Source organism: Ammospiza caudacuta, chromosome 6 (genome assembly GCF_027887145.1).
Source record: "Ammospiza caudacuta isolate bAmmCau1 chromosome 6, bAmmCau1.pri, whole genome shotgun sequence".
Lineage (NCBI taxonomy): Eukaryota > Metazoa > Chordata > Aves > Passeriformes > Passerellidae > Ammospiza > Ammospiza caudacuta.
In genome coordinates this window covers 41,918,398-41,938,236 of record NC_080598.1, presented here as the reverse complement: position 1 = coordinate 41,938,236, position 19,839 = coordinate 41,918,398, and the positions used below count along the sequence as shown (strand labels likewise).

General features: G+C 35.8%; 1 protein-coding gene across 1 annotated transcript in view; it reads right to left on the bottom strand.

The window, feature by feature from the left end:
• Window positions 1–19,839, bottom strand: part of MIPOL1 (mirror-image polydactyly 1) — a 151,431-nt gene that overhangs the window by 83,921 nt on the left and 47,671 nt on the right. The window contains exon 9 of the mRNA XM_058807361.1: window positions 7,301–7,408. Within this exon, the coding sequence (XP_058663344.1) occupies window positions 7,301–7,408 (108 nt within the window). The remainder of the gene's footprint in view (window positions 1–7,300; window positions 7,409–19,839) is intronic.

Here is a 19,839-nt window from a genome sequence, read left to right as displayed (position 1 = left end):
GCAACTTCCCTCTCAGTGAAGGGAAAACATCTCATCATTTTATTCTCATGTTTTCCATTAGGGAAAAATATTGTACTATTTGCTTATGGTACATTTAAGCAATTATTCTAACTTTAAGCTTCCTACACCAGATATTTTTGGTCAATGAATAAAAATGTCTATCAGTGCTAAAAAATTAGCTACCAGATGGGAGGAGACTAACAATGTTACTGCATTTGTGAACAACTTTCTGTCAAAACCTACATAACTAAATAAAGCCTACTAGCTAGTCTTGATGGCTAAAAAAATCCAATTAATAAAGCTGGTTACTGATTGTGATACTAGTAGATCAGATTTCTGATTCATGGTCAAATACATACACTAAGCCTGTAAGGGATACACATAAGCAAACTGCTACACTCCTAAAATATATGACAGCAGATGAAGGAAACCCTTTGAGGCATCCCTTGAGGATCTCCAGCCACAAATGATGAAATTGGCTCCAAAGAACAACTGGGTCCAAGGAAACTTCTAATGACTGCTTTAAAGACCAGTCAACAAGTGCTCACATTTTTTCCACTGGGCTTGAGGGGGCATGTTGGTCACTGCAGGATTATATGAGTTATTTTCTCTCTCTCCAGAAATACAGTTAACTTGGTGGGCTAACTGTCAGAGTCTGTAGCAACAGCTTTTGGAAACACTGTAACTTAAAGATAAATGAACACAGAAAATTATTGTGGAAGTGAAACATGAACAGAATGACTTCTGCAGGAGTTTCTGTGGCCTCATTTTAGCATTCATTTATGGTACAATGCAACAGCTCACATTGATATCCTCTGAGGTGTATGGTGTTATTTAATAACAACAAGTCATAAAGTGACTAATCATTCCTCTAGCATGGATAAGAGCTGAACAGACTTATGTCTAACCTCAGTGACATACTTTAAGACCTTGTGATTAAGTGTTTCTGGGTGCAGCAAAAGCAAAGGCTCTGTTCAGTGCAATTAAGATTGCAACTGTGTCTACCCTGTCTGATAAAGTGTCTAGGAAGCAGCAACGGAAGAAAAATGTTTGTGCATTCTTATTCATGTCCAGGTTGTCAGCAGCATGCTCCAAGTTCTACTAGTCTTTTATTTTCACCTCCACTATGCAATTAAAAGCAATTTAATAATGAAAACTTCATCAAGCATCCACTCTAAAAATTAATAGTGATCTCATGTGCTTTATAACAAGTTTTATTGACAGGGTAGCAAATTTTTCTCTCACATTGCCCAGGCATTTAAATGAGGGCACATCCTATGTTAGGGTAGGTATTGATGAGACATAAGAATCCATTATGGCTTTCTACAACCTGAACAACTCTTCTGAAAGGAGAGTAAGAGGAATCATTCTTAGAAGAAGAAACCGAAGTACTGAAACAGCTCTTGCACAAAGTTAGAAATTGCTGCTTACTTTGACAAATCCTGCAGTATTTTATCCCCATGGAAGTTATTGGAAGAATAGCATGAAGATCCTTTCAGGATTAGCTGTAGCAACATATTATTTGCTGGAGATAACCTCCTAGAAGCCTGTTAACTATTCCCATTGGTCCTGAAATGTTCCTTTGGTTTCAGAAAAACAGATACAGACCATAAGTAAATCCAAGGGCATAGTGTATCTCCTCTCACTGAAAGACAGATCTGCTATCTACTTCATCCCTTCCATTTCCAATATGAAGCTGGCATTCTATCTTCAAACACACCTATAAAATAATTTGCAAATGTGACAGCAGTCTTTTTTTCTAGATAGCAGCACATTATATCAGGATGAAAAGCATGGTTGCTTTTGGGTTAACTCCACAGAGTGAGATCATGAGCTGAGCTTTCACAGGTTGCTATTTTGTTAGATACAGAGGGAACAATGAACATTGGCCAGAGGAATTCATAACAAAATGTCTGAGAAAAGCGTGGATTGCCCAACATACGAATATTGCTGTGGTGATTAATTGAAAAAAGATGTAACACCCATCTCACCAGTGGGCAACAGAGCCATTCATCGGCTAGCTACAACACACGGGCAAAGCAGCAGCTCTTCTCCATCAGTCCCACAGCACTGCAGTAACTACAGCCTAGCAGCCACATGAGCTGAAGGCGGCAGAGGGGTGTTCTGCATGTGGCTGAGCCTTGACGCATCCCAAACTCACATTCCAGCGGGATTAATGTCATCTCTGCTGCCCCATGTAAAACTATTATGAAAGGAAGAAATTAATAACTATTGCAATATAAAAAATTGTATGCTGAAATGGAATTTGAATACAAGAGACTGAAATCTCTTGGTTTGCCATCACTGATTCAGACAAATTTCCCTGGATTAGGTTTCAAAAGCATGTGCCTCTGTTGAAATCAGAGGCTCTATAGCCATAAACCAGCTCTAAACTTATTAGACTTATGAAACTTCAGCTCTGAAGCACCAAACCTAAAATCAGTTAGAATTAGTTTTTGCAAATAAAGACCACATCACCTGAAAGGACTTTTTTTCCATATTGTGTGCCTCAATAGGAAAAATAGCATGAGATTTTCAACAGTAGCAAACATTTTATACTTCATTTTAAGGCTTTTGAAAATTTTTTTAAGCTCTTATAACATCAGAATCTCTTGTGATTATGCCCTTCACAGATGACAGGTTGACCAGTCAGCTCACCTCGTTTCTGTGCTTGACATTGTCAAATAGGCATGGAAAAATGGTTTCTGCTCTAAGAATCTGGGAAATTCTGGGAATCAAAAAGAACTTAATAAAAATTATGAAAGGCATCAAGGAATACTTAAATTAACTATTCTAAACTGGCTTCTTGACAGTCATCATCACTGCAACAAATACCAAACTGCTATGCATTGAGATTTCCTGCCCTTGACCTGATTCTTACATGTCAGCAGAAAGCAGATGACATCAGGCACAGTTGCATTATAGCACTACTGTAGACAAACTTCTGATGGCTCCTACAGGTCACTTTCTTTGCTCTAACTCTTTTATACTCTTAATAAAACTATGAAAGCATGTAGGATAAATTCTACAAAAATAACAACTAAAAAGAAAGGCAGATATTACAAAAATAAAACCCAATAATATCACAAGATGTAACATCTAAACCAGCCTGAAGGAGATTAATAACCCTTACAAGTTCAAATGACATCATAATTCAGTGGAGCAACCTCATTTAGGCAGTAAAGGTCACCTGATTCGTATATCACTATGAAATAGTCCTCTTCTTTTCAAAAGTTTGCCTTAAAGATAAAACTAGTATGTTTTTCTGATCTTTAAAGTAGATTAATAGCTGGTTTGAGAAGAGTATAATATCTAATTAAAAATTACAAAATAGATGAGGACTGTGGAAAAAAATAAAGTTTCTTCTCTCTATTTCAGTCAAATCCAGTTAAACATTTTTCATGAAATTTCACATTAAGTTATTGGTTTCACAAGACTTATTTCCTATTCTCCTTCAACTCAGTAAAGAAGACATGTACAATGGCAAAATTTTTATTTTTCTTTAGAAAAAATGTATTAGTGAAAACTCTGAATTTGAAAACTACACACTACAAAGCTAATAGTAAAATGAATGAATATTTGAAAAATAATGAAGAAGCAGCAATTCTTCCACTTTTCTATGTTTAATTGAATCAGTTGTTTCTGTGTATTATGGGAATACATTTATCAGAATCAGTAGAGACCAAATGTTAATTATGAAGGCCAAGTAAAAACGAATAATCTCACATATAGACCTTGACACATTAGAACTGCAAAGCACTCTCAGATCTTATTTTATGAAAATGTACTAAGAGCGCAAATGTATAGACCCTTAGGAAGCAATTATCCCAAAAAGATTTAGCTATAATTCAATGTGAAATATAATAAGAGATTTTAAAAAATGGTTTCACAAAGGAGAGGATTATTTTACTTTAACTATGGAAATAGGGGCCCACATGCTTCTCTGCATGACCTCTCTGCAGCTGTGGGCATTGCCTGGAGGGAAGATTTGAAATCGGCTTTTTCAGTCAATTAATACAATCCCCTATGACCAACAAGAATATTACAAAAAGTAGGGGTGCCAGTTTGGTATTGTGGGGCTGAATGGCCCACAATACTATAGGAATTTTCTATGCAATAAATACTTTAAATATGGAAATTTTAAATCACACACTACTAACATTTACACAGAGGTTAGTTAAGAAGAGGTATCTTACCAAGATGTGCAGATGTTATATGGCACAGCAAGATGAAATAGCATGTTACAATGTGCACTGCATGCCACCTGTGCCATATGTTTTATTTGTCACATTATCCTCAGGGGTGACATGGAATCTAAATGTGTAAAAACCAAAAATCTGCAGAAGAGTGATTTCATCATCCTTGTGATTTCCAGATCCCAAACCAAGCCAAATTCCTGCTACCACGCATCTCCCACAGTTATAATGTGTCTCCCTGCCTCTTTGCCTCACTCCTGACCATGGAGGGCTACTGTCTCAAAGAAGGGTGGCATAGCCCTGTGAACAGATAAACTGAAAAATAAATCTGAAAGCTTGCAGATTATTTTACCTAATTGACCCTAACATCAGTGGACTGAAATTGGTTGCTTGTGGATTGCTCTTACACTGTTTTCCTTCCAAGCAATTTACTACTGTGAAATGATTTTAAAAAGTAAAAAACAAACAATAGCCATTGGGTTTTGTTCTTAAGTGTATTTCACTAGAGGTAATGATCTCATCTTTTATCACAAACTTTCACACCATCCCTAATCTAGCTGATCCTGATTACTTTACTTTTATCCAGTTAAGATTGCAAATATCCCTGCACCACAACTGATGTTTACACTTCTGTTACTCCCTTAAGAAAATCCGAAGCAGATCAAACTCCTCATCCAGAGGATACATATTTTGCCAAACTGAATCAACAGATTGCCTCAATGTTAATTAAGTGCAAGACAATAAGGAAAATGACAGTTTTTAAAAAAAAAATCATTAATACAAACTTTCCTGGAAAGACTCAGAAGAAATACCTGGATACCTTCCGCTGGACAGGTTAATAATACATAGCACAGTTCCCCAGTAAGCATGTGGAGGTGGTTAAAATAAAAGTAATTCCTTGGATTATGGTGACAATAAAAGCTGAGTTGATATTTACCCTGTACCACAGAAAGAAATGATGTGTCCCATTTCTCTAAAAATGGACAAATGTCCAGAAGGTGCTCTGCAGTGGAGAGGGGACAGGATGGGATGCTTGGGTCTGTACCTGCACTCTGTGTGCAGCCTTGCAAGAGCTACTGAGTGGATACAAGGGGCAGGAGGTGACAGCCAAGAACATGAGGGTTTCACAGGGGCAGCGTGTGACCTGTCACAGGGCTCTGGCTGGCTCTTTCCTTCTGTGGGAGCTGTGCTGCTGACAGCAGCAGGAGCACCCCAGCCATTTGCAGCCAGCCCCAGAACCCTGACCAAACCCGCTCCTAAGCGAGTCACTGACCTGACTTCCCTCCTTACTGGACATCAGTTTTCCAGGCTGTGGCTACACTAAAAGTCAGTGATAAGCTTTTCATTTACATGAGGTCAGGATGCATGCTCATGTGCTGTGTATCAAAGCTAACTACCATTGGCAATATTTCATTGTGGCATTTTAAAGTTTTCGAGGTCAAGAATACAACCTGGCCTTTAAAAAATATTCTAAAGGACATGCCCTCACTGTAGGCAACAGTAATTTGAACTGAGACTAACTCTACAGAGCTACAATATTCAAAAAGTTCAACTTTAAAAAAATTGAAAAGCGATCTTTTTTCCTCCCCAGACTCTCATCTCTAAGAGACTATGATCAATTAACCTTTAACTTTTAAAAATAAAAAAATTCCTGTGACAGTCAGAAATGAAATTCTTTAAAGATTAGGTGCTAGGAGAGCAATATCAGGCTTAGAATGAAATCCTAGTAACGCTCCGAACTATCAAATCACTTCTTGCTCTGAAAATATAATTATTCTGTAAGCGTTATGTCAGACAATATTAAATGCAAAAAGCGTAGCTTAAATAAAACTTTTTTTCTGGCAGAAAGGCTCTCTGCACAATATTTTCAATGACACAGAAAAAACAAGTCAGCTTGCAATTAATGAAAAACAATACTATGTTCAATAAGTAGCATGCTTGGCAAGCACTTTTGGTGACACCAGATTTAAAATAATGCTGTTATTGCTGTCAGAAACAGCCCCTGAATGTTTATGATCTCCCTTTCTAGTCATCTGATTGCACAACTGATTTTGTAATATTCCCTGTAGATTTTCATGGCAATTACAAACCCATGGAATATATAGCATTTGTGTGGCACACAGCCTTTATCAATTTATTATTATTATATTTATTGTTTTTCTTAGTGAGAAATGTCAAACTGCACAAGGATTTAACTTATACTTTGCTTCGGTCATGCTGTTGTATGTATAATGATGCTTCCCAAATAAATAAAAAAAAAAATAGAAAAAAAGAGGTAGAGGAAAACCTATCTGTAAGTGAGATACCTTTGGATCTTACTGTCTAAATAAAGCAGTTTTAAAATGACAACACAGTATAAACAGAATAGCTTCTGTATTTGTATTGTATCTCCACTACCAATAAAAGAGATTTTTAAGAATAAAGTGGCTGAAGAGGTGTGCACAATGCTTGCACATCTTACCTGGCACAGTCTCTCATCCTGGCTAGCAGTGAGATTGCAGGCTATGTAGCTATCAATTCCACTGACATTACAATTTCCCTTTCTCAAAGCAGCAATAACCTGTCACTTTACACTGTCCTTTCTCTGACCCTCTCCCGCCTCTCTGCTCATTTTTATTCTTATTGACAAGACTTATTATTCCTCCTCCCAATTGCAAGTAGCTACCCTTTTGCAAATAGTAGTATCAACTATGTGGTCACTAGTAGTATCGGTCAACAATGTTATTAATATAGCACACACTGCTGGGAGCAGATCAAACAGCCATGCTTTAAAATATTAGTTTTGCAAAGGTACCATGAGGCAAATAATTGCAGTTTTCTTCACCTTATACAATGTAATATTGCAAGGACAGATCTCAAGAATTTAGTGTTAATTACCAGCCCAATAATTTGGAGGATATGTTATGTTTTTTTTGTTGCTTTCAAACGCAAAATAAAATAAAACCATAACAGAAGGGTGCTGTATCTGTGTTTAAAGAAGCAGTTGTTGGCAAACACCATAGCTCACTTCTGCTGAAATGTACACAACTGATATATGCAGCCCAGAAAGCTGGCACCAGGGGCTTACAACCTTAATTTGCCTGCAAGAAGAAATGGAGATTTACCTTCAGAGCACGTTCTTGATTGTTTTCAGCAGTCATATGTCTCGTGTTGTTTGCTGAAGTCTGGTTCTGCTCTTTCAGATGATGAAGCTCCTGCTCCAGCCGTTTGCACTGCAACGAGGAAAGAATCCCATTAAGGAGAGGAGTGTGGGCATATTTTTTTTCAACAAGCCAAAAGACTTACCGTAAATAACCCCATCACCATTTCTGCAGTAGTGAAAGCATCAGACAAAAGCAACTTACAATCCCAGACAGTACTAAAGCTACATTTTAAAAATGTGCATCATTATTCAGTTTTTTCCTGGTCCAAAAGTATGTCAAAAACGCTATGTATCAGATATTTATCATAATGTTGGGTTGAATTTCTGCTCCTAGTTATGCCAATATATGGCTAGATTTTGGCTTTTATGTATTAAGTAAGTAGATGTAAAGGAAAGAATTGATCCTTTTTGAAATGCAAGCGAATGAAAGACCCTCCTCCCAAATCAAGGATCCAGCCTTTTATTAGAAAATATAGATGAAATTGTTAGATTTGTATTTTTTATACTAAGAGGTTACGCTAATTCTCCAAGACTGTTTTCTTTAAACATTTAACTTAATGACAAAAAATGAGAAAATTAGCACTTACTACTGTGTGCCTACACGTGTAGACTTACTGCTGTCTGCTGAGCATTTATTTTAATGACTAAAAATCTGCAAGTTAAAACCAAATTATATTTTGCTCTTTTTTATGTTAACTATAAAGGTCTTGCCCAGTTCCTTGGTTTGAAAGAGCAATTAGCTGTCTGCAGACAGTTCTTTACCTTACAAAAAACCCCTCCTGTTCTACAAAAAAAAAAAAAAAAAAAAAAAAAAAAAAAGAAAGCAGACAAAGTACCAAGAAGACATATGGAATAACAGTTAGAACTAGGGAAAAGCAGAGTACCAGGAGAAGCATTTTACAAAAACGTATTACAAGCCAGTAGTTTGAATATGATCACCAAAACCCACAGCTAGTAGTCTGTAGGAATGGAAGACAATTAATTGATAAAAATATTTTAATACACACTTTATGAAAACACTAGCAAATAAAAAGAATAAGAGTTGTGCTATAATGCTCATGTAAGCATTGCTGTCTCAAAAGACCTGGAAATGTCAGTCTCTCATGGTGCCTTGGTGACTGTGGACAACATAGAACTGAACTTCCCATCATATATATGCACCCTATTCCTGAGCAATTCAGCATATGGGACAATGAAGCCTGGCTCGTGTAAACTCTAAAAAAACCGAAAAACTGTGAAACAGAAAGTTTCAGAAGTGAAAAAATTACAAATGAGGTCTAAGTAAAATAATGAATGCTACAGGATCTTGAGACAGAAATTTAAAGACATGCCAACACATACAATTCTTAAACACAAAATAAGGCCTAAAAATATACTGTTCATCAGGTATCCAGTATAGTATATAAACTGGAATGATCCAATCCTCTATTTGAATAAATTTTAAACATTTGTAGGAGCTCAAAAGTACTATTAAAAATTCCATTAACATATCTGTTATATTTCATTACTTCTGTTAGAAATCTCAGCTTATTTCTAATAGGATTGCCTATTTTAAAGGCAGTGAATTTTTCAGGCCTAGTAAATTCTCTCAATGTCTGTTGTAAACTTTCTTAACGTATTAATGCTCTTAAGTTTCATTTTTATTGCAAGAAAAAATATATTTTTCCACAGATAGGGTAATACAGAAAAAATATTAAGATACATTTGATTTTAAGTATTTTCCCATACTCAAGATATTTAACGTCTGTGTTATCACACATACACATACACATACACACACACACACACACACACACACACACACACACACACACAATCACAAAATCCCAGATGCAACTCTTTTTCCATGTCCAGCATGAAAACTATGTGTTTGCAGACATGAAGGTGCTGCTAAAAGGTTCTTCTTATTGAAGAACTAAACACAGACTATGGAGTTTTTTTCTCTAGCAACATTTTTTTCCTTGGCATATGTGATCTAAACACCATTAAAAAAAAAAATCAATCTCCCACTGCAGGCACTATACATTACATCATGTATGATCACCAGGACACTCCTCTGCTTTGCCAACATTCTTCTTCAAAACAGTGTTTTGAAATTCACAATTTGACAACAACACAAGTTTACGTAGAGTAAATATTATTTAAAAGACTAAAATCTCAAATCACCTTTAAAACCTGAATTTATAGTCATGATATTGTCTTGATTCCAAAAGGCATGTGAAAATATGCTAAAAGCAAAACCTAACAATATGAATACATGAGAAAAGATCTTGGTGTACAGAGCAGATTGTACCACTGAGAGCATGAGTGCAATCTTAATTCTGCTCTCCACTCCTGTGAAGACAGGACACTGAAATAAAGAGCAGGAGTGGGACCCAAGGATCCTGCAGAGCACATAACAAGTAAAGATACAGTAAAGATGCAACACAGGTAACTTAAATGGATAAACCTCCCTATCAAGTCAACCTTGATATGATTACATTTACATCAAACTTGGGAACATTTTGTAATTTCTTTTTCATTTCATTTCTACTGAGAGTGTTGATATCTGAAAAAAACCCCGGGGCATTTTCAACTAGTATACTGCTTGAATTCCATTTGGTACATCATTGAAAGAAATGGTGATCTAATTTGACTTTGCACCTAAGTGTTTTACTATGTTGAAAACAATGCATTAACAGAAGATATTCTGATTTATTCTTGGCTGTCTAGGAAGAAAAATCTTCAATTAACCTCTTTGTGAAAGCATTATAATAATAGTCTTAAACAGCAACACTATGTATGTCTCAATAACATTTTATACATTACAACTTTGATACTTGAGCTACTTTGGAAATATTAAATCAGCATTCTAAAGGCAAGCACTCCTTTTCATAAGAGCAAAAGCATGTGAAATTTTAGTGTAACCTTGCTGTAAAGAAAAGTTTTAAAAATAGAATTTAAAACAATGCAGCCCTTCTATTCATTTGAGCCAACATTTTTTGAATTCTGTGTCACTAGTTGTTAGCAAGGTCCAGTAAAAATAGATGTTCTTTAAAAGAACATGTGTTTTTATTGGTTCACTCCAGGCCTCTAAAATGCCAACAGCTGCAAGTAAGAAACTGGATTTCCTTCTAAAAACACATATAAAAATACTTTTTGGAGCACAGTGAAGAGAAGACATCATCCAACTTGGTACTGACAAAAAGGAAATGTTGGATGTATCCTTTTAAGAAAGCTGAAAGCTAAAGGAAGTGTTTAATTTTGGGATACTATGTCTAAATTCTGTTATCTCAAACTTGCAAAAACTCACACTTGGGAAAACTTCAAACAGACAGTATATTTTGTGCAACACAGGTTACCTAAACACTGGATCTGAGGTTTCATTGTGCCCCTAAATGCAAATTCCCATGAGTTCAACGTGTTATGAAACATGGGCTGTCAATTGAGAAAACTGCTTCTCTACCTCAGAAACTTTGAGTACATCAAGGAATACAGGAGCAGTGTGGACACATCTCAATAAGAAAATGTCTTGATCAGAACACTGATAACCTTGCCAAGTAAAGGATATTAAAGCCTCAGAAATGGGAACATAATTTTATAAAGGTATCACACAAACAATTCACTAAGAATTAACTTTACTCTATGGTCTACTGTGTGCATTCACAGTTCTGTAGCTGAAGAGGCAATGTAGACAATTGAAGATACAAAACTCCAAAATCAATCCTGACAAAAGTTTCCTCTCTTCTTTCAAACCCACACATCTGTTCTCCTCTCTGAAAGTATTTCCCCCAAACAGTCTCCTTAGCTAGCCTGAATCAGGTGATAATGTACTTGACAGACAGTGAACCTCATTAAACCTACTCCAAGTGTTCCTTGAGCAACCATCACTGCCCAGCTGACAGTTGTCAATACAACAACATCCATGACTCGCAACAGGACCTCAATCTTCTCTTTAACAGTATTTCCACCGTGCAACTCTTCTAAATGCATGCAGTCTCTTGAAACAAATACCTCTGTACTCACCAAAGGATATATCACAAGCAGCAAAGATACAAAATGAAAAGCAAAGCAGGTAACATACCGAAAGGATAAGAAGAGATTCAGCCAGGAAAGCAAGGATAGAAAGCAAGTAAACATATCCTTCCCTCCCATCTTAAAATGGAAATGATTAGGCTACTGTTGAGTCTTTTTTAATGAGCATCAGGTAACATGATTCAGCAGAATGAGGATGTTTTGTGAGAGGCACTGGTTCAAGCTGCAGTGGGTGCTGACCCCGTTCAGTGACTCCCCAGGTGGGAGTGTTGGAACACTAAAGGGAAAATCCAGACAAATTGAAAAAGGAGCATCTGCTAAAAGGGACACTGATAGAGAGGTCAAGAAATGGACCAGGAGAATATCACTGAGTAAAATCCATGAGGTCCACCCAGAAAGAGACTGTTAAAAGACAGCCTCAGCTCCAGTTATACAAAAGGAGTAAAGATGTTTTACCTTGAATCAAGTATTTCAGAAGATAGAAAAATCAATGCAAATAACCACTTAATAGTGTTTGGCCTTTACTAGAAAATGAGGTTGCATTAACATATCAAACATAACTTTAGCACTTGTATAAACAAATCATCTTTAACATGCTGTCAGCTTTTCAGCATTTTCTTCTTCAACTTGTACCTGTAACATGTTAACAGTGTTACAGTGCCTGCCACATCTACACAGATTGATGAGTTTTTTGATCGTTATTTAACATGATCCTTCAGTGAGGTATTCTCAAAGTAAAAGGTTCAGACATTACACAAAAGTAAAGAAAAACCTGCAAGCCATTGGAGAAATAATGTTAGTAGGGACAAAGATGGAATACAGCAAAGCAAAACATCGAGCAGAGCGGCCTCCTGTCCCCACCCATGTGGTCCCTTGTGTAGTTTGTATGAAGACACCTATCCCCAGAGGTTTCATGCAGAAGCCTGTTTAACTCTGCACATCTTAGGTCAATCAGGCTGCTTTTGAGCAAATGCTCAAATTTTGCTACACCAGGGTCCCTCGCTTTCATCTCATTGAATTAGGATGGTAATGCCAGATGAATTTCTCATTTTGTATTTAAGCACAGATTTGACCCAGGAAAGGGTACTGTGACACTACCTGGCTCAGGAAGCAACAGCCAAAACTGAAAATAACAGAAAACCATAACACTTCCTTACTATAAATGCAGTCCTGGTGGCTATTTAATCCCATTACATCTATATTTGATTTTACTATTACTGTATGGCATATAATATTTTTCATTGCCTTTCATTAAAAGGAATCCAAACTAACCTCTCCTTAACTTATGGCAATATGCTAGGGGAAAAAAAGTCAACACATTATGCCATTTATATGCTAGGGAAAAAGGAAAGGAATTGATTTGTCTCTGTTATTAAAGGTATGGGGGTCAAAGTCTAATGAAACAAATGTACTAATATGAGGCAAAATTCTACACTAAGTTCTTTCCTCAGATCTGAATATTATTTGATTGCCTTATTCAATTAGTACGTAGGAAAGATAATATTTCATTAGAATACATTTGTTTATCTAGAATCCTTATCAAAACTTGCAGAGCTTACAAACTTGAAAATCATCACTGACATAAAACACACAAGAGTACACTTGAGGAGCTTGCTGAAAAAAGCCACAGTGCCTAGATAGAGGCACTGTAAGGTGCTTGTTCCTGTGCTGACCTGAGTGAGGTCAGGTTGGTGAGGCAGGTGGATCTTTGGTCCAATCTGATCTCACTAGTCAGTCACAGGAGGCCTCCCTAGTTTAAAAATACATAGTCACACTCTCCCACCAATAGCTTAATTCTGTCATTAAACTTAAGGTAACATATTTTTATTCAGTCACACAAAAATCAAAAGTGAGTGCTAAGTCACTCACTCTGGGTCAGCCAGTGCATAATGACTTGATTGCATATCAGGGCCTTCACTTCAAACACTGAGTACTCTGCCACATTTTGTGGACTTCTATGCACAAAGACCTTGCTCAACTGCAATTCTCAATTACTGTAGTAGTGTGAAATAAAAATAACCTAGCTCCTACTGAATAACTTGGGAAAATGGCTTAGGTTCTCCAAATTCTGGGAAAGTCAGAGTCCATCTGAACGGCAGAACTATTTTCCCACATGCATTTTTTTCCTTTACGCATTTTAAGAAAAATGTTCAATGATCAAAGTAAGTGACACACCATACATTGATGGAAAATGCATCAATACTACTAAAAGACAAGTTTATGGGGTACTGAGATCCTACTACTACACAGCACAATACTTCCTGAAGTGATAAAGTGCATCTATGTTTTGAAATCAGTTAACACATATTCATTGCAGTGAACAAGTGAAGTACAAATAATTATTCCAGACATGAAATATGAAAAAGATGAAGAAACAAAGCTACTTTTTCACCTGTTGTATTCTGAAGTCTTCACCTGTGGAAACCTAAATGCAATAAATAAGCATGTGAAGCAAACAAAACCAATTCAACTGATTCTTCTCTTAGTTAGTTGTTTTGTCCACCTTTTCTTACTTTATTTATAATGATCTGTACTTCAGACTGGCTCCCAGCTCAAATATGCCAAATGGAACGCAAGCATTCTCACTCTGACTGCCCTTCTTCCCCCTCTCTCAGTATTTTTTTTTTTTTTAACAGTCTGCCCCTTGTCCCAAATTCATCACAATTTCTGGAGAGGCAAACATCTTGCACCACTTGGATGCTATACACTGTTTCCTTTGCAGACAAAAATAATACCAAAGTCATCCAGTCAAAACACAAACCAACCTTTGGTGTCACTGTGAATTATGTACTTTGAACTGCAGATGTTTCGAAGCACTTATATAAATAGAATTTATCCCTTTTTTCTAAAGTAATAATTTTAAAAGAAATAAAGAAATAAAATAGTTTCTACATAATAATCACTAGAAAAATTTCCCTTTAAATTATAATTTTGTATTAAAGTTTTCTAGCTTCTGAGAAAAATTACTTCAAAGTTTTGGCAAACCATCAACAAATGTGTTTGAATGATTATTTATACAATGCCCAGCAGCTTAGAACTACTGGAATTTCAAGAAAAAAAAGTGGTTTTGTAGAGTTTAGGCCTCAGAAACACACGCATCTTTAAAAAGTTATATTCAATTAGTAAGAGAAACACTTAGATCTAAATGCTGCCTTTATTTTTTTGGGGTTTTTTTTTGGCAGCAGTGCAATGCTGTCTTGTTTCAAAAAGCTACAAAAAGAAATGCATCAAAATACAAATAAAACATTTTTGTTTCCTTTGTCACTATGAGCCAGTTGCAACCTGCAGCATTAAGGCAAATAATATCCTGTAAGCATGACTAGGTTTCCTCCTACCATTCCTCTCCCTGTCTATTTCTGAACACTTCAAATGCAGCAAAACAAGTTTTCCTTGATTTTCGTTTTAATGGTTAAAGGAACTGTAAGTGTACAGTAAGAAATTCGGAAAATTTAGACCATGAAATTTAACTGTTGACACCCTTCATGTGAACCATCCTTACACGTGCAGTGATTCCACAGCACTGAGCAGCACTGATACCCACCCTACTGCATTCTCTACATAGTCTTACTTCCCTGCAATGATGATATTTCAAAGATCAAAACAACCCTGATCTACTTTTCAGTGAGTTCAGCACACAAAGACCTTCTTAATCAATGAAACTCATTATAAAAATGTGCAAGAAACAGAGAAAGGAAAAGGTGACGCTCCTGAGCTGTGTGTGACTCACAGGTCATTCAAGCACGGTTCCTGTGCTGGCTGCGCACTGGATGACCACGCCTGTGCTAACAGGGGCTGCTGACAAACACCTCATCTGCAGGAGGAAACAGAAGCAGGAGCTGCTCAAGCCACATAACTGGGTCACCTTCACATTTTCCTGTGTCCACTGCATATAAGTTAACAAACTTACCTCACCTCTGAGTTGTTTCTGATCAAAACACAAACCTAGTAGCCTGGTGTCAAACATTTATTCATGAGGTTGTACTGGGTCTGAAAGCAAGCAAAAATGCATTCAACTAAACTAAGAGTGTTTTTTTCCTAATTGCCTGTCATATATAAATAAGCAACTTCTGCTTTACATCAAAGTCACATTATTAATTCAATTTTTTAATTTCATGCCTATAAGTCTAATAAATAATGTATAAACTAAGCATGTAAGCAGATGAGCAGTACACAAGTAGGATGCCTGCTCACGCCCCACTGCAGAGTTTTAGAAAGTCTAGAGACTGTCACAGTACAATGACATTATAATTCTCATGTCACTGTTATATTCAAAAGCAAAGGAAACTACCAATACTCCCAAATAATTCAGGAAAGGGAAAACACTAATTTAAATTTTATCACAAGAGCAAAAGAGCACTCACTAGCCAAGATTATCTTTTAAAAGTAATGTCAAAAAATTAAAGAATCTCAATTAGCTAAATTCTAAATCACTGAATAAAGGTCTGCAAGTACAGTAACAGTCAATGGACATTTAGTAAGCCCAGCATACTGATACAAGAGATTTCAGATCAGAAACTTCTGCATAGAAAATAATTCAGAGCAATTAACTTCAACCTCTTTAAAGACATTTAAAGAATAAAATTACACAACACCCAAGAGGTTTTGGAATAAATCTGCCATTTAAGCAGAACATACATTAATATACCTCTTACATGAAAACCAAGACCTAAATACCCTACTGACTACCTGAAATAATTTCTACCATGGTTAAGGACTAAGAAGTACTGCAAGAAAGGTCACCAAGAAGCAAGTCAAAGCATCCGAATATTAAAATATTATTCTGATCTTATTTTATTTATGGTCTTAGCATGCATTTTCCAAATTAATGCAAATCCCACATACTCATTTGCCAGGCAGCTTTGGTCAAGGATTATGTGTTACTAATGGATGGAACACAAATTTCAGAAAGACATAAACTATATTTTTAAATAACTTTAAAAAAGAAATTTAATTCTCCTCCTTTTTTGCTGAAAGAAGGAAACATAAGTCTTCCTTCTCCAAGTTCCTTAGCTTCTCCCTCCTTCAAATGCAACATCTTTGTTCCCTTCTTTTGCATGGCAGAATGTACACCCAACGTACACTCTAATTCACAGTTCTTGTCTTGGCCTGAATAAGGTTCACTTCACTACACCACTTCATCTTTTGTCTACATTTTTACTTCACCTTTTTACCATACATACGCTCTTTATTACATGATTTGTCTTTAATTATACTCATAAATAATTATGTTGTAACTTTTCGTAAACACTGACTACTCACTTTTTCCAACACTCAAATCAAATTAGTACATAGCAGTTTCTTGCTTTGTGGGGTGACAAATTAACATACAAAGTTTAAGAATCTTAATCAACTAGCAAGATCATGTCAGAACTGGGATTACTACACCCCAAACCTTTGCTTTATTGACCTGACCAAATGACATGGAGCTATAGCTTCATGTGGCCACATGTTGTGCTGGTTCCTCAGAACGGTCAGCACCATTACAACCAAGTGGCCTGTGGCCAAGAGACAGCTTGTCAAACACACCATGACAGAAAGCTGACAATTGCTTTTGTTTACAGCCTTTCCCTCACCCTCACTTAATAATCTGCAGTGCTGGCACTCAAACAATGTATATAGTAGAACAGAGGCAGTGGAAATGTGGAAGCTGCATGAAAAGGAGAAATTTTAGAAACATTCACTGCCTAATTTTCCAACTAGATCTAGAAATTGGGAATCTGATTTCCAGATATAGGCAAGGCACTCAGCTGCAGACTGAGATTATGTTTTTAGAAATACAACCTTGTTTAATTGAATGTAACCAATATTAGTTGACAAGAAAACAAAATTTGGTAAGCAATCTGTCATTCTAATGAGTTGGTTTTCAAATAATCTTCAATGGATTTTTGTAAAATCCATATGCAAACAAGGCTATTGCTGAAACATTAAGTTGGCATTTACTGCACAAAAGGACAGGAATACTTCTGGTCCATCTTTAAATATCATCACATTTTTCAAGAAAACAGTACCATGGATCACTGTATAGATGACAGAGTTTTAAAACCTTTTTATTCTGCTATTTATTCTGTTATTGCAGGTGTATCTTGTAGTAGATACTGTCTGTTTGTCCTGGTAAATTTCATACTCTCAATTGAGCCATCAGTTGCTTAAGTAGCAGTTCTTTAATATTTTCTGGTGCATAATATGTCCACACAAAACTTGTTAAACATGTAATAATAGCTACTTTAAACTAGAGATTATTACAAACGAAAACAACAAGTCGGTAGGTGGAAACACAAACTTGTGCAGGTAAGTCAGAGACAACAGGCACTTTTCAAATAAATCATCCCAATCTGTAGTATTTGTTCTTTTTCCATGGATTTTTAGGAAACTTGAATACTGAAGGACATAACTATAAGAAAGCAATATTAATGGCAGTGTTTTAACTAAGTATAAGGGTGAAAATGAAGAAACTAATTAAAAATCGTCAAATGTTATTGTGAAAACACTTTCTGTCTCATTAATACAAAGTAATAGCAAATAGAGCTAGGTAACAGAAAATACATAAATTGTATTCTAGATAGCTTTTATAGGTTTTTTATATGCACTAAAAAGTGGAATGAAAATAATTTTAAAAAATCAAGAAATTAATCAGCTTTGCACAAAGTTTAAATAAATCATACATAGAACACAAAGGCATCCCACAAAGAAAGATTCAAGAAAGTAAACCAAAGCTCTGCAAAACTAAAACAAACCCACACATTTAGAAATTATATATTTCTGATCTTTGGTAATACAGAGAAATGCCTGTATGATTTTGGTACATGAATAAGACTTTGCAAACATTAAATAGCGTTGAATCTGAAGATACTATCTTTGTAACAAAATTTAGCTTTAGCTTCATTAAGGTGTTTTGTAGATATCAGTGTAACTAGATACCCAAATAGATGCACCTTCTCAAGTGGGCTGATTCTGCAGCTTTGAATAACAGTCACCTAAAAGCTTTCAGATATGTTACTGAAACGCAAGAAATGCTTAAACCTAAAATCATCTGCCTTTGACCTGTGCAATTATCAACACTGCTCTCATCCCGCAACTCCATTCTTCATGTACAGGGGATAGGACACCCTGAGGGGAGAAAAAAATTAAGAAAAACACAAAGACAGAAGAATGTTATGAGAACATTCTAAGACAGAAGAATGTTATGAGAACATCTAAAAGCAAAGTGATAGGCCTGCTTGCCAAAACAAACGAAACGGGTAAAATGCATGACTACTTCTGAGAAGAGTAGAGACACCATACAAGACACCATACAAGACATAAGGAGAACATGTAAGGACTGACACAGCCGCTGGCTGGCCCAACTGTAGAAGGCCAGCTGATGGAATGATTTAGCATAAGGTATTAACCATAATTTTGGTGTTTCCTCTTAAAGGCTGGCTGCATGCTCTCCTTTTCACAGTGAGTCTTTCAAGACTTGTTTTTCAGACTAAGATTCTGTTGAAGTCCTAACACTCTGATTGTGAACAGAAGCCCAGTCAATGAGGCTGAAAGAATGCCTGTAGATTAAGAAAGAAAAATTTCGTCTTAAAGATGAAGGAATTAAACTCAAAGAGAGACCTGGTGCTCACTCCCATACTGAATACAAGACAGCAGATCACTTTGAGAAAAAAATTAGTGAAAACTATTGTTTCCTAACATTGCTTGGATCTGTAATACCATCTCAGAAATAAGAAAATCCTCATCATAATTATAACAAGACTTGAAAGAAATTTTATCTATTGGTGAAAAGTCATCTCAAGAGACAATGAGGAGCAAAGTGTTCATAGCCATTCTTTTGACAGAGAGCTTTACACTCTATTTTGCGGTTTCTCTAATCTTTGATAATACTTCTGCAGATAGCAGAGAAAGATGTTACAGCTAATTAAGAAATAAGCAACAGCATAACTGAAATATGACCAATTACTGATGCACAAATGTCATTATATATATATATAAACTTATATTTACATATTTATAGGTAGTAATTAATAAATAATAGGTAATGTTAAAATTGCTCTCTCTCAAAAGATAGTTATCAATTCTGTTATTAACAATATAACATGCACATTCATAAGCATTACTGCATCAATATTTTAAACTAATTAAATACTTTGTAGTTAGACACTTGCGTTCTGTATTTCTGATAACAACTCCAGAACTGCAAAAAGTTGTCATACTTGTATGATTTAATATGTTCTTCATCTGTGATAATTTTTCTTTTGTTATAGCTACAAGTATACTTTTTACATAGTCACAGCTTCTTAAGGGCCTTTACACATTTCTACGTATTTGTATCGTGTAATTTAAAGATGCATTTTCAATACAAAAGTAAACTATAAACCAAAATCATATTTTGTGCTTCATATTTAACAGCAAATTAAAAACATGACTGTAAAAAATGACACCAAACATTAACACAGAACACATTAATAAGTTCCCTTACTAGAGCATCTTACAATCACAAGC